At 31.6% G+C, this 15,768-nt stretch overlaps 1 protein-coding gene and 1 long non-coding RNA gene across 2 annotated transcripts; both read right to left on the reverse strand.

Moving 5' to 3' along the window:
- Window positions 1-519: 519 nt before the first annotated feature.
- LOC127698345 (uncharacterized) lies at window positions 520-12,601 on the reverse strand. The gene is made up of 5 exons (XM_052201757.1): window positions 12,509-12,601; window positions 12,129-12,172; window positions 11,799-11,895; window positions 5,084-5,136; window positions 520-2,426 (listed from the first exon to the last, which is right to left on the reverse strand). The coding sequence occupies exons 1-5, from the start codon at window positions 12,571-12,573 to the stop codon at window positions 1,426-1,428; spliced, it is 1,260 nt and encodes a 419-aa protein (XP_052057717.1). The 5' UTR covers window positions 12,574-12,601; the 3' UTR covers window positions 520-1,425.
- Window positions 8,486-10,170, reverse strand: LOC127698377 (uncharacterized). Its single transcript, XR_007980812.1, has 2 exons — window positions 9,993-10,170; window positions 8,486-8,860 (listed from the first exon to the last, which is right to left on the reverse strand). It is a non-coding gene; the product is annotated as an uncharacterized LOC127698377 (long non-coding RNA).
- Window positions 12,602-15,768: the final 3,167 nt, after the last annotated feature.

Here is a 15,768-nt window from a genome sequence, read left to right on the forward strand (position 1 = left end):
TTTTTAGAAATAAAAAATTTGAATAAAATCGGTGATCAGCATTCTCTTTGACGATGAGAGAGGCTTCACAGCACATTTAAATTTTCACAGCTGTCTAACTAAAGGTTAAATTGTTGTTACTATATATATCCTGTATCTTTCAATATGCCAATGTCCAATAAATGTGTGACAGATGACCATCCGTAAGTCAATTACTGCTGAAATAGCTCTCTGATTTTTTAAAACCTAAGCACATCTGCCATACGATTGAAATCATTAAGAACATTTGGCTCGGTGTTACAGAAAAAATCGAGTGATATCTTATTGCTTGGAACAGCCATGACGATCTTTGTTTGTAAGTGTACCAAGCTGTAGTGTATATAAATACTTCCATGTTCTGTTCCCTTACATTTAACTCTAAAGATACTGAGAGGACTGGTAACAGTACATCGATTTTGATATTTGACTTCGTAATTTGATTCTTATTAAAATAAGTGTGTCATTCATTTGGTACGATAAAGTTTTGGTAAAAAAGAAAGAGACAGTTATGAGAATATGTATTTCATATGCTCAGTACAAAACATCAAGGTATGAATCATAATTAACAAAAATATACATATAGTATAGACAACTTCGATTAACATGCACAATTTTGACAGATATTTTTTTTAATTAAACAGGTTCACATGGATCCCTGTTTGGTATATATTTGGGTCAATATCAATGTCTACCGGAAAGGATATTTGAATTGTTCATACTTAAACATTCAATTTAGTTTTTTATTGTTAAACATAATGTACCATTCTATTGGGTAATGTTATATCGATATTTTCCGGGAAGAGGTTAACTTTAAATTTCGTATGTATGAATATTAGGAAGTGGATATGAATGTCATGGCTTTTTTCATGTTTGTTTCCGGATGCTTGACACATGAATTTGAATGATAATGTTTTGCTTGTTTATTTTTCCTTATCCATAGAATCTCTTCGCAGAATATTTGTATATGAAAAAAAAACGTAAAAGTTGTATGGTATGTTAAAATTTAACATACTCTAGATTTTAATCCTGCGAGTGAAACATGTATGGGAAATCGGCGTCAACTCTTAAACTAACAGCAATATAGTAACTAGATACAGACTGTCTTAATCACAAGTATACGTAGACATTGAGTTGATACTTAACTGCACCAGGCTATAAACTACAAGTTCAGACACGAAGCCCTTATTCAAGCATGTATCATTTCGAAACAGTGTAGTGAAATCAATCCAAACTCTTACAACGCATGGAAAAACAAGTCTGTAAAGTATATAACACAAGCAAACTTATGTACAATTAAAATTAAAATGTTGATCCCTTATTCTTGAGATGTTATGTGTAGGTCTCTACGATCTTAACGTATGTGTGCTATATCATTTATGTCTTTTATCTTCATGATAATGCCTAACGTCACTTTTTATTTACATTTGTCGTCATTTGCACGCTAGTAATTGCATTTTCTAAAATGCCATCATTTGAAAGGCTGTTTAACACATTACGATCTTTCAAATCTATAAAAATCGTCTGTTTTCCTACTGAAACAGAGATCATTACAGGAGTGTCTTCATAATCACTCATGATTTTATTCAATACTATATTTTTGTTGCTGTTCTCCTCTTCACATTGAAGACTGCTAATTTTTCTTTCAGATTCACTCTCAGTGGTCATTTCTCCTTTGCTATCTGCAGTGTGAACTTTGGATTTAGTACTGTTTTCACTTATTTCCTCATTGCTATTTGTACCTGTAACGAAATTTGATTTGTCGGGAATTCCAGTTGTGTTAATATGGATTTTACTGGAACATTCATTATTAGAATTCTTTACTACTTTGGCATATGTTGTATTGTCTTGGATTTCTATAACGACATCGGTTTTGTTTGAAATTTCAGATGTGTTCAGAGGCATTTGCATGGAATATACGGTCGTTTCTCTTTCAGTGCAGTTATCACCTTTATCATCTGTGTAATCAGCTTCAGTTACCAAATTGCATTTGTCGGAACGTTCAGTTGTGTTCAAATGCTTTTGAGGGGAACAGGCATTGTTTTGATTCCCTACGACTTCCGCATATATTGCATTGTCACTGTTCCTTTGTGTTTCTGTCGATTCATCAATAATAAGTTGTTCATAAATATTATTTTTCGGTTGGAGCAATGGCTCATCAATTGGTTCCGTGTAATCTGTGTACTCAATGGTATGTGTATCTAGATTTGGTCTTCTTAATGACGTCGCTAACTCTATACGGTGATACTGATCATCAGGATCAATGTACGACGATCTAATGGAAAGTTTTCTTCCATAAACTGTCATAGGTCTAACCATCATTGATTCCCTGATTTCTGAGTATGGGTCATCATCTTCAATGTCTATATCGCTTGTTTTGTGTCTACTTTGGACAAATACAGGTTGTGTTCCTTTAAAAACAAATGAAGGAATACTTAATTCTGTATTATAAGTTAGAGGCGAATTAAGAGGGTTTCACTAAAGGAAGACAACAGCAATTCATTAAAATAGGTACATGCATTACATTAAAACGATTCGTTTTCACCTTCTTCTTATTTCATTTGATTTTGTAAAGAACAATTTCAAGATTACATCTATTTTCCTTTGACAATTTTTTATACAAGTCCTCTTTTTATCACTTTCTCTAGATTTCCGTTTTTAAGATATCTTGAATTTAATGCAAATTTCACATTGAAAATTGTACATGGTTCCTAATTTTTTTATATTGTTTGCAATAGTTACAATAATTTGAAAAAATCTTTCTGGTAACAATACTTAATTCATTTAGTTATGTTATCCATCGCGTGTGGAAATATGAGTATGAGTTTTAAATTGTTAAGAAAAACTATGACTTGGAATGGAAATTTAATCAAATGCAGTTAAATATTGCTGTAAAAGGAAGAAATATGTATAATGTTGTATGGCAAAAAACCCATATGTGTTGAATGTACAACATAATTGTATTTATTTGATGTTTATATTTCAGCTGTATTACCATATGGAAATGAAATATGTGGTTTTCATAATGCAGCTGATATAAAAAAAATCATATAGAGTTCTGTAAAAATATTTTGTCTGTCAAAAAATACTACTGCAATGGTTTATTCTGAGTTTGGAAGATTTCATTTATTGTTATCTCGTTAAGTAAGAATAATAAAATATTGGATTCATCTATTACGGACGAGAAACTGTATTTTCGGAGCTATAATATGACATGTATGATACTTGTAAGTTCATGGGTGAATAAACAGAATCAGAATAATTCATTATAGTATCACATACCAATATAAAACACAATTAATACACAATTACATAAAATGCAATTACAAATTAATATTACAATTTAAATGTAATAATGTTAAATGTATTTTACTTAACTTAGGTTTTTGGCATGTTTGGTATGCCCATAATGTTGTATTCGAAGAAGTATTTTCAAAATTGTTCGACAAAGGCTTATTGACCATTTTCTTCATGAAAGGAATATATATTTTTTTTATTAAATCGTCATAAAACTGTATTATTTATAAACATTTGAGGGGTGAATTTCAATTACAATTTTATTTGACAAAACGCTTATCTGCACAATGCATTTGATTTTTAATTCAAACTAAATATAGGATTTGCTCACACAAACTCAATATTGAAAATGGTAGATTTATCCAAAAAGCAAGAAATGAAGGATTATGTATTTTATGTAACCATGTTTTCTCATTGTTGAAGGCCGTACGGTTGCCTATTATTGCTTCCATCTACTTCATTTCAACTTTGGTGGATAGTTGTCTCATTGGCAATCATACCACATCTCCTTATTTGTATATGGTGTTATTGAGGATGTATTTGATTTTATTTCAAAATGTTAAAAATATGATAACATAAAAAAAAATCATATCAAAAGATAATCTGTTATAATTGTACATACTTCTGATATACCTATATTGCTTCTGGTTTGAAATAAACTATAAAACTAAATCTAACCTAAAATTATTATTTTTTACGAAGTAGTTCTCAGTCCGCATTTAAACTAACTGTTATGTACTAACTGTGTACAGCGGTTTATCAGAATAAAGTATATATGTATAGACTATGTTGATTTTATGAAGGGAAAGCGGGAGTATTTGTTCTTCCCACAGATTGTAGTAATACAAATCCTTGTTCTTCCATAGGCGACAATACTAAAATTTTCTTAATTTACCATTTGTTTTCATAAAACCCCGGACAAAACAGTTATGTGTGATATTAGTACTTTATTATTCTGTTTTAGAAATTGAAGTCAAAAGTATCATGACCATCTGCGAACGGAGTTTTTTATGCTATTCTTGCCCATCGTCATTTTACATCAATTTATGAAAATTTGGAAGCTTTTTTTTAATAATTAACAAGAAAATATTTCAATGTGTTTCAAAACTTATATTGTAAATATACACACTGCAGTCATTCATAAAAAAATTAAAAAAATATATTGTACCCTTACATCCAATCATAGCAATCCTAAATTGACTCCCCTCACATGCCTTGGGTACACGAAAGTCGAGAAAATGTAATACTACTTTTTTACCCGAAAAGGCCACAGTCAAGTTAAAAAAAATAAACGTTGAAGTCCCGGATATAAATTTCAAGACAAATACAAATATAATTGTCGAAAAGAAAACAAATATGTACATTTTCGGAAATATATTATATATTTGAAATCGCTACAAAACAGAACCTCGCTTTTCGTCCTGTTTCCAAAGGTCGTACAATTATTTTTTTCTTATTTACCGACAATGTACATGATAATGTATATTTAATTAAATTTCAGTAGAATATTGCATAGAATACAACCAATTAAATTTCATTGTCGACCCAAATTGACTTTTATGCTCCAAAACTACACGTACCTGTAATTGAGAGGCAAACGAACTGTTGTCGTCTCGTATGCCTTAATTTTGTCAACCTATATATAATTCTTCAAACTTTTAAGACGCAATATTATGAAAGAAACAATTTTGATTTTTGATTGAATTTAAAAGATCGACAAATACAAAATTAACACAAATAATAAAAGGAAAATAATATTAAAAAAATATACTAGTAAATAAGAATTGCAAAGGGTTTATACTCTTCAATCTGTGGCGACTCTTCCTGAAATAAAAATAAAACCATTTATGTTTCCTTTCAAATTGAAACTATGATATCATTTAATTAGTAGGTGATTTACATAGTGTGTACAAACTTCTGTGCATTTTTCTTGATATTGTTTTTCACAGGCTTAACAACCCGTTATATTATAAGGGATAACGAAAGGCACATGTTCCATTCTCTAACGTTATTTTCAATACAAAGCTCGAATTATGGAATAAGACCTACAACAAAGATATAATCCAAAAAATGATCCTCTTTTCTTAATATCTAGGATGCCTACGCTTTTTCTCATTGAATTGGCCTGGCGCATGAATATATTTTTTGGTTAACGCAAACAAATGTACTCCATAAACGCGAAGTGAAAATAAATATTTCTACCGTCAAGCCGGTTTGTGTTATTATCGCCGCCATCTTGTTTACATTGGTTACAGAAAGTAGTTCGGTCAACGTCGTCTATCCAAATATAAATAACGTCAAGAGCCACTACCGGAAGCCCTCTCGACAAAATCATATAAACGTATTCCCTAATATTCAAATCATATAAGAATTATTGCATTATATTGATATTAACACATCACATTCCTCAGATTAAGGCTATTAATCCATATCCTTGGAGAGTCGAGTTATCCCTATGGACTTATGCAAGGGTTCAAATATCATACAGAAACTTGGAGTGAAAAATTGACTAAGATTGAAAAATATATATTTCACCTGGTATCTCGGTCATAATATTTGTGATGGAAACACCAAATCCAGCATTTCGATTGGTTAAATTCTGAGTCTGAGTACTATAATCATACTGAAAGGGTTTGTGACCATAAGGCCAGGGCCTCAACTATCTTGCAAAAAAATTCGTAAGGGTTCCGCGGAACCCAGTGTCTCGCCTACTTTCTCTGTTAATCGCAGGCTCAACAAAAATGAGGAAGTAAATCAATAAAAATATTCCTCTTGATACTATCTTTTGATTGTAAGAAGCTTCTGTCCAAGTTTGGTAAAAAAATCCAGGATAGTTTATGAATCTAATAAATGTTTAAAAACTTTAACTGCAGACTGAATGTAATGTTAACTGGAAGAAAACAAAATTTCCTTCTTGATACTAGCATTCGATCATAAACAAGCTTCTGTCCAAGTTTGGTACAAATCCAAAATAGTATAAGAAAGTTATTAAAATTTTAAAAACTTTAACCACAGAGTGAATGTGTTGTTTCCTGGCAGAAAATCTAAGTCCATTTAAAAGTAAAATACGGAAAAAATGGATTTATTTTTTTTTTAAATTCCTTCTAGATACTAGCTTTTGATCATAAACAAGCTTCTGTCTAAGTTTGGTACAAATCCAGAATAGTATAAGAAAGTTATTAAAATTTTAAACACTTTAACCACAGAGTGAATGTGTTGTTTCCTGGCAGAAAATCTAAGTCCATTTAAAAGTAAAATACGGAAAAAATGGATTTATTTTTTTACAAAATTTACTTCTACATACTATCTTATGATGATAAACAAGCTTCTGTCCAAGTTTGGTAGAAATCCAGGATAGTTTAAGAAAGTTATTAAAATTTGAAAAACTTTAACCACAGAGTGAATTTTTGTGGACGCCGCCGACGACGACGACGACGACGACGACGACGGAATGTAGGATCGCTATGTCTCGCTTTTTCGACTAAAGTCGAAGGCTCGACAAAAAGACAAAAAAAGGATTTAAATTTGGCTATGCGGGATGTATTAATACATAGTCACATCCTTAATTGGCACGATAAAGAACTCTTGCAATGTAAAACTATTTGAGAAATCTATAGATCGCCCATTGCAATTCCCGATTAATGCCCTTATCAACATACCCTTTTTACAGGTGGTAATGAAATCCGAAATTCATAATATTCGGACTAGATTGCCGAAGCAATCTCTTTATTGTATTATTGGTTTATCGTCGTCCTGAATACATGCACGAAGCATTTGTCGCCTAAGACAATAAAAGCAAACAACACTAAATCAATCAATCATGTGATTTGAAATATCTTTAAAATCGGACGAGGTTTGCAGACTAGGTACATGTTAGCAAATTAGATAGTGTTGTGCTACTTTGGTTTACTAATCGTGAAATTCTAAATTCATACGGTTATTCAGAAATAAATTTCGTGAACAAAAACATGAAACAGCAGACAAAAACCGATAATAATAATAATGTTAGGTAGGCAAACATTTATATACTTTTTTACAACGTAAACCTGTCTGTAGTTAGTTCAACACTGAGAAAACTTTTTTTTATTAAAACGTAGAATATCACCTCGTGTATCCAGTACAGAAACATTTGTTAGCTGTAAAAATAAAATATCACAAAGCAGATCAACTTAACTTGACTGTTATCAACATTGCGGTATCTAATGTAGGTTGGAATTTTTGGCACTAACGGCGATTTGGAATATTTAAAAAAAATAATGTTAAAAGATAATCCATTAACACTATGAATTAATTACCATTAGAAAATATATGTAACACAAAGTCAAATGACTAATAATTTACAAACATCTGTCGGTCAATACTACTCAAATTACCGACAAAGACAGAAAAGGAAAGAAAAGTGGGTATCAGACAGCTACATTCAACAATTCAGCTTTCAACTAACATACCAAATGACAACATGTTTTAATTATCTAACACTAAAACAATTACACTAAACTGCAAGTCCGCGATTTTGACAGGCAAGTAACATACACTACTGGAACAATGCCCCGTAGATTGGCCGTGAAAATGTCCGTAAAAATGCTGGTGATTTTTACAGTGTTTGTCACGGTTAATTTACGGTGGGCCGTGAAACTTATCCGTGACAATGCCGTGGAATGACTGTCGTGAAAAGGCTGTGAAAAGTTTGTGAAAAGGCCGTGAAGAGGTGCCACCTGAAAACTTGAGTGAAAAGACCGTAGAAACCCTGTGAAAAAAAAATGTACACCGTGAAAAAGTCGTGATAATGCAATTATGTGCCCATTGTGAAAAAAACGTGAAATGTAGATATAGTACAGTATATGCCTTTATTTGTCGTGAAAAGGTGCCAACTGAAAACTTCGGTAAAGAGACCGTAGAAACCCTGTGAAAAACAAAAATGTACACCGTGAAAAAGTCGTGATAAATTATGTGCCCATTGTGAAAAGACCGTGAAATGTACATGTACTACTGTGATAAACAGCCATTCACTGATTGTGAAAACTCCTGTAAAATGTTAAATGTATTTTTCAGGCCATAATTTAACAAAAAATTTAAATGCTGTTTCAATCAAGTGAAGTGAAATGCCTGAAAACCTAGTGTAAACATCTACAGACAACTTATTTAAGTACAATTCAAGTGAGACTATGAAAAACCATATTAAAATGCTGTATTTTTTTTAGTAATAATTGTGACAAAGAATAAAAATATTAATTTTAATAGAACTGTAGTAATTATGTAAAGAAAACATAAAAGCACACAAATGTCAATGTGATTAAGTAGCTAAAGTCAGCTGTAACATGTATTGTAGAAATTTTGTACATCTCTTGGGTCTGATTTTACCACTTCAGCAATATTTGTCTGATGTAATCCTTCACTTCACTGCCCTTTTGAATAACTATTCCAGAAAAACATTTGTAGAAGTTCCTGTTAATTCCCAGGAAATACTTTTTACTGAAAAGCTCTTCTTTCCAACTGGATTCCTGAACTATTTTATATAAAGACTGCTATATCCTTTTGCTCTTCATTCCTAGAATAAATAAAGAAACATTACATATATTATATATGTATATAAAAAAACTATTTATATATTCAAATTAATTTTTGGCATTTATGTACATACATGTACTTAATTTATTAAAACAGCTACAATATTATTCCATGCAATACAGGACTTCACGGTTAATGACCCCATATTGAATAGGGGGCAGATTTTCATACTGGAGGTGAAAATGGTATGAAAAATACTAAAAAACATCATTGAAACAGAACAGCCACTTGGAAACATGCATAGGTTTTCCCATATTTTCATACCATTTTCCAGAAAATCTGCCCTCTATCCAATATATATGGCATCATTAGTTAACGAAGTTCTGTATTGTCAACTTATATTATTTTTTTTAGATTTTTTTAAAGACTAAAGACACTTTTAAGACAGACTATTAAATTTAAATGTTTCTTTGAAGTAATAATATGTATGGCTAAAGCCAAACTTGTCTAGACTAAGTGGCCGTAATGAGTCACAGCTATTTATTTTACAGGGGGCCAGGGGCGTAGCAACTTTTACTGCAGGCACATTCGCCATACCAATTATTCTTATGATATGGCACAAACCCTTCTAGAAAGGACATTTTGCCGTACAAATATTAAAAACTTTCCCTGCTACGCCTCTGATTATTCCTTTTTGAACTCTGTGTCCCGATGGCCAAGTCAGAAAATACATGTACTTAAATAGCTCCCGACACATTCAAAGGGGGTTACGCCTCTGATTATCAGAGTGAACTCCATTTCAGAGATACTTATTGCTATTATAATCATTTCCAATTATCTATGTCTATGTCTACGTAGTGTACTGTACATAAATGTCATTTTTTTTATGTGGCCAGTGTGGGGAAAAAGGACCCCCCTTTTTCCCCCAAATACATAAACAAAACAAAACCGTAATCGTATTTAAAGGATCCGGTAAGTCTTAGAAAACATTAACCGAAATGATTAAAGGAATCAAGTGCAACAGACTCAAATATAAGTGAATATATCACATGCATGTTTGCGCGGTTTATGCAAATTCAGTGAAAATCAGTTCAATGGAAATGCTCACAAACGTCATCAACATTTTGGTGATATAATGCATAAAAGAATAAAATATTAATAACTTAACTTACCTCAAACTTGCTGTCACTCGTCTTGCATCTATAAAGTAAATATTAATCGACCTTCGGCGTCTTTCAAATTTCCTTGCGGAAATGTTACAATTACTCTTAAAGAAACACGAATCCGGATACGGTCTGATATTCCGGGAAGTTCTCGTTTTTACATGTTTCGGTTCCAATTAAAATTAATGTTTACACTGTTTATAATAATGTACAGACGAGAAGCAAATACTTTTCTTTAAATACATAATATTTATTGGCACAAAGTCATTAATTATAACAATGAATGGTTCCCTTTAAAAGTCAGTCCTGTACAGTAGTATTGCATATAATAATATTTAAACAGACATATATTTATAATGAAAAGTTTATAGGATATTTAGAAAAATGTGAGTGGAAATAATTAGACCATATTACAATAATCACATGGGATGTTTTAAATCTGAATTAGGATAAGAAAAAATTGACATGAAAAAATATCACGGCCTTTTCACTGGTTTCAACAACCAGTGAAAAGGCCGTGATATTTTTTATTAAGCATGAAAGGACAAATTATCACGGCCTTTCACGGGATATTGAAATTTCACGGTCTTTTTCTAACATCAAATATTTTTCACGGCCTTTAGAAATATTTTTTTTACAAAAGTCACGGGGTATTTTCACGGGGTTTTCACGGCCCTGTGATATTTCACAGACATTTCACGGCCTTTTCATGGGCTGTTGTTACAGTAGTGATACATTAATAAATAATCAGCTCTCAATCCACTTTCAATTTGGACGTTTGTTTAACATAAAAATAATGAAAACAAAGTATTTTTAGGATTTTAGCCACTGATGTGTAAGAACATGATTGAGTATTTCACTCCAGTAATACAGATTTCTTTTTTCTAAAGGAGTGCCATTTAAGTAGGATTGTTTGCTAATACTTTTATACACCGTTTTATATAATTAAATATCCTATTCTTGGTGTTTGTGTATGAGGCGTTCGAGGACGATAACATTCTTATAACGATAAAGGTCATGTGCATTTTGTACTAGATATTGATTAAACTGAAATTAATAGTGACTAGTGAAAATAGTAATGCCAACTTCACTTTATACAATGTCTACCTGAGCCATATTTATAAAATATTTTATTTATAACATTACTACTTAATGTGTGTGCTTTTATGTTACATACCATTTCTTATTCCAAATTGTATATAACAAATTTTTTTAATTGGCTAAAATGTACCGTCAAATCTTCAGTTTTCAAGTCGTTACTAAGGAATGGGCAGTCATATTGAATTACTTTGATAAACAAATGTAAGAAATGATAGGTTGTGTAGAATTGTAATATTATATTATGTTACAGACGTATAATGAGGAACTGTCACAGCAGGCACACCCACGTTGTTTCAACATTGATCCAATGTCAGACTTCAACGTTGTTACAACGTTGATACTTGGGTAAGATTTGAAAGTTTAAATGACGTTGAATCAAAGTTACAGATTCAACGTTGAATTGCCGTTGATAGCATGTTGAAATCAGGTCGAAAGAGGTTGATATAAGGTCTAGTTAGGTTGAAATCAGGTCGAGTGAGGTCGAAATCAGGTCGAGTGAGGTTGAAATTATGTTGCCCCTTGTCCGATCTGCTCATCAAAAATATATGTACCCCTCAATTTTAATTTCAACGTTGAACGTCGAGTGCCCAATGTGTTGCGCCTAAAAAAGAACTAATAACTTTTATATTCTATTTCATAAATTAGTCATGACGTTTTTCACCAGTGGACTTTGATGTTATCATGGTGGAATAGAAGACATAAACATTTGCCTACCTTGAAACGAGAAATATTAAAACTGCAATCACTATAGCTACTATTGTTATAGTAATTACTGACGTTAAAACGCTTGTTGTGGTACCAAAGATTGTATCTAAAATGGAAACAAATGTTATTACTATTTTAAGATAATGTAACAATATAATCTATCATAGATCTGCATATATTTTAATTTGATGAATGCATTATTTTACCGAAAAGGTTTTGCTCATGTTGTCACCAAATAAATATTTATGCATATGTTTAATGTTACTTTCCTGCGGCTTGATAAATCATTTTGAATTAGTTAGCACATTAAAAACTTTTAATGATTTGCATTATACTTACCATTAACGTTGATTATTTCTTCACAGCCTGTGGCCTCATTACATCTAAAAGAAAGAGAATAATGATTGCAGTTTCGACAAAAAACATTTTCATAGGGGTTATCCCATTTAAATTTTATAAGAATTTCTTTACATTGTTGCAAGAAATTTCAGTAGTTTTTAATATTTGCAACAAAACTATGTACATGAAGTGTGTTTTATTTTGTATGCATTTTGTTGACCTGTCTACTTGATGTTTATCAGAAAATATTTTCATTTTAGCAACATCTCGATTATGTAAATTGCTACTTTCCCTTTAAATAATGTTACAGATTGCAATAGGGATAAGGGGACATATATTTCTATTAAAATACATTAACACAAATCATGATAAATACCTACGTTTCATTGTCAAAGCAGTTACATTTTAACTGACATCTAAAGCCGTAATAATTGACGCCACACATTCCCAGGCAGTTTTCCCCAAATGTTCCATTAGGGCAATCTGATTAAGTTAAATAAAAACAATCAATGTTTAAAATGATATAATCTCTAAATCAATCATTCACAGTTGGGATCTGTTGTAACTTCGACTGTAATAGACACCTTAAGAAACCAGTTTCAAACTCCCTCAGGCAAAGTTGACCTATGACGTATTTGGCATTTTTTAAAGTCCCGTTTGGTTATAGAGCGAGTTCGGGTCTTATACATCCGGGGCTTTCAATGGTTTGGGTTTGAGCGTTCCTGATGAAGGAAAATCCAGTAGTACGCTTCGGACGGACGAATAATAAACTGTTATTTTTATCTCATCGACACCTTACGAACAGTTTATGAAAGAAACGGATGTACCCTAGAAAAGTGTTGACAGTTCTAACCCAGAACAATTTTGAACAGGTCTAACATAGAAAATGATGCGATAGTCTACCCGAGAACAGTTTTGGACAATTCAACACTAGAGCAGACCCTGATAGTTCTATCTTTGTAACAGTTTTGGCTAGCTCTAGTAATTGTGCATTAATTTACTATTTTTCTATTTATTCATCTCTTGCCTTTTTTTTATATATCTTTTTCTATATTTTAAGATACCAATTTTACCTTTCGTGATTATTAAGCATTATTTATTAAATATGTTTGATTGTTTTTTAATGATTTTATTTCGTTTTATAAGCTTTTTGATCTGCTGTGAAAATCATATAACAAAATTAATACAATAATACGTAACCAAATAAGCATCACTAGATAAGTTTTGTTTAATGTTATGAGTTTCAATCAGGTTAACTCATGTATAAAATCACTCCCAGACACAATTTTAGAATGATATACTGCGAAATCGTTGATGAGTTCTCTTATACATGTAATAAACAAAACCTAAAGTGCTTCTCAAACTGTAAAATTATCTATCAAAATAAAATATAATTATTAATTTGGATAATTTATACATAAATATCAGAATTTTTTTATAACACGCCACAAGCATATCTTTTTTACAAATAAAAATAATTTGGATTAGGAATTAAGTAAAATAAAGAAAGACCGGAACCTGTATACATTAAAGAATCCTTCCTCATATAACTGTTTCTGACTTTCACATCAACTAGAACTAGTCTAAAAATTAGAGCTAATTTTATTTACATCATAAGGACTGTTTCAACCTAAAACTGACGTGGAAAGTACCGTATGATTGATCCTGACAGTTTTAACCCAGCAAATTTGTATAGAGCAAACTGCTTTAGGTGAACAGTTTTGAACAGTTCGTACTATGACATTTTATTCTGAAATTTCTATTAGAATGAATCTCAACTGTACAAATTACTGTAACTAAACATTGTATCGCCATTGATGTAAGTTGTGAAAATACATGCACATTTTTCCTCGAAAGATGTGAGGTTTTAGTTAAAGTTAATAATCACCTGAAGGAATTTGCCAAATATATTGTTTGGTGTGTTTTGTTATCAACATTTCTGGCGCAAAGCATGAGATAAATCATCGATTGAGCATATCATGGACATAATTGGTGGTCGTGATCGTGAGAAAGTATCGCTGGTTCATATTCCGGACGATTTTTCTCAAGATTTGCTGCATGATCGGCGAATACTACCAGAACGAGAAGACGGTAAGCATAGGTGATTCATGTGAACGGTGATTTCACTCGGCATTGAAGATTATTATATGTTTTTTAACCACTAGCTTCCAAACGAAAGAAATTATGCTATTAAAGTTTTCTTCTTGTAAACATCCAAAGTTAAACATGGTCCGTTTATAATATATAAAGTTATGAGCACGGATATAATCCACTTACCTTAGCCATTTACAATCCTCTTCATCAAGGAATGACATCGCAGAATGCGACTTATTGTCAAACTGAAGAGTCTTATCAAAGTAAACGATACATACGTCAGGCGTGCCAAATTAAAAACCTTGTATCTTTGAGACATTTGTATAACAACTTGGTCGATGCCACTGTTGAGGAACATGTCGTCTCCGATTGTGTCACTTCTATGTTGACATTCAATATCAGGTATACGACATTTTATTAAATATAGTATTTATGGAATGTTTAATTATTTGAAACCCCATACATTGTACCCCTGGCATAGGTAACCTAAGTTTATTTGACACAACTTCTTGTCGGTTACTTGTTTTAAATGTTCTACAGCTTTGTACTTGCTTCAGCCTTCTTTGAAATTTGCTCTTCTATTTATGGACTTCGACCCATGGTATCTTCTCCCAATTTATAGTGTTAACATTCTTTTTGTCATATTACATTATATTTTGTCGTTAAAGGTATTTACCAATGCACTCCTGAGCGTTAGGATGTAGTTTATAGTTTTGACAGCATCTCAGTTCCCAAGTGTCATCGTCACTATAAAATAATTTACTTACTATCATTAGTAAACATATTTTTAAGTGAAACGGCATTATCTAGTGAGGTAAATTCAGTACTGTTTAGACAGTTCGCTTGCAGTCAACTAATAGCTGTTGACCAGTATATGTTAAGATTCTTTCAGTGGCTGTTATTTACCTGTATAAAACAACATACTGAAATCTTTGAAAAGTACTGGATTGACCGCAAGGAAAAAGTCTAAACAGTATTGAATTTCTAGCAAAAATGTATATCTGAAAAATAATAAGATTTAAACAGATTATCTCTTTGTTATCTATTCAGATCACGTTAAGATCAAAATGACCGTTTAGACTTAAATGTATTTTCTAGTGTATCAATAAATATGCAATAAAAACATATGATACCAATTTCCGGGCCCACGTAACGCGTTTCTATAGGTGCCAGACCACCAATTCACTCCCTCCAATTTAGTAAGTCATATATTACAGTCAGTTTAAATTGAGCTGTGAATTTTGCAATATAAGTCGAATAATGCCAGGATTTTTTTACTACAAATTGACCAAGGATTAAGAATTAAATAAAACAAAAGACTTCTGATAAAAAAAGTTTATGTCTCTGTAGGTGTCAGACTACCAAATCACTCCCTCCAATTTAGAACGTATGTAAAAGTAGCCTTACTCTGACAAAAAAGTGCTTTTGATGTCATTGTTTACTTAAACTTACCAACAAATTTGCAGAAATGAAACTTTTGGTGAAAGAAAAATATATTTAGACCATTTCGAGCCAAAATTTACTTGACTATGAGTTTGTATTAAAA

The sequence above is a fragment of the Mytilus californianus genome, unplaced genomic scaffold (genome assembly GCF_021869535.1).
Source record: "Mytilus californianus isolate M0D057914Y unplaced genomic scaffold, xbMytCali1.0.p SCAF_4, whole genome shotgun sequence".
Taxonomy (NCBI): domain Eukaryota; kingdom Metazoa; phylum Mollusca; class Bivalvia; order Mytilida; family Mytilidae; genus Mytilus; species Mytilus californianus.

Excerpts from the sequence above, each read along its gene's own strand:
- LOC127698345 (XM_052201757.1), bottom strand. The coding sequence starts at position 12,573 with ATGTGTGGCGTCAATTATTACGGCTTTAGATGTCAGTTAAAATGTAAC. Across the intron at positions 12,173-12,508 it reads AACTGCTTTGACAATGAAAC|ATGTAATGAGGCCACAGGCT; the intron begins GTAGGTATTTAT and ends TCTTTCTTTTAG. Across the intron at positions 11,896-12,128 it reads AGAAATAATCAACGTTAATG|ATACAATCTTTGGTACCACA; the intron begins GTAAGTATAATG and ends TTTCCATTTTAG.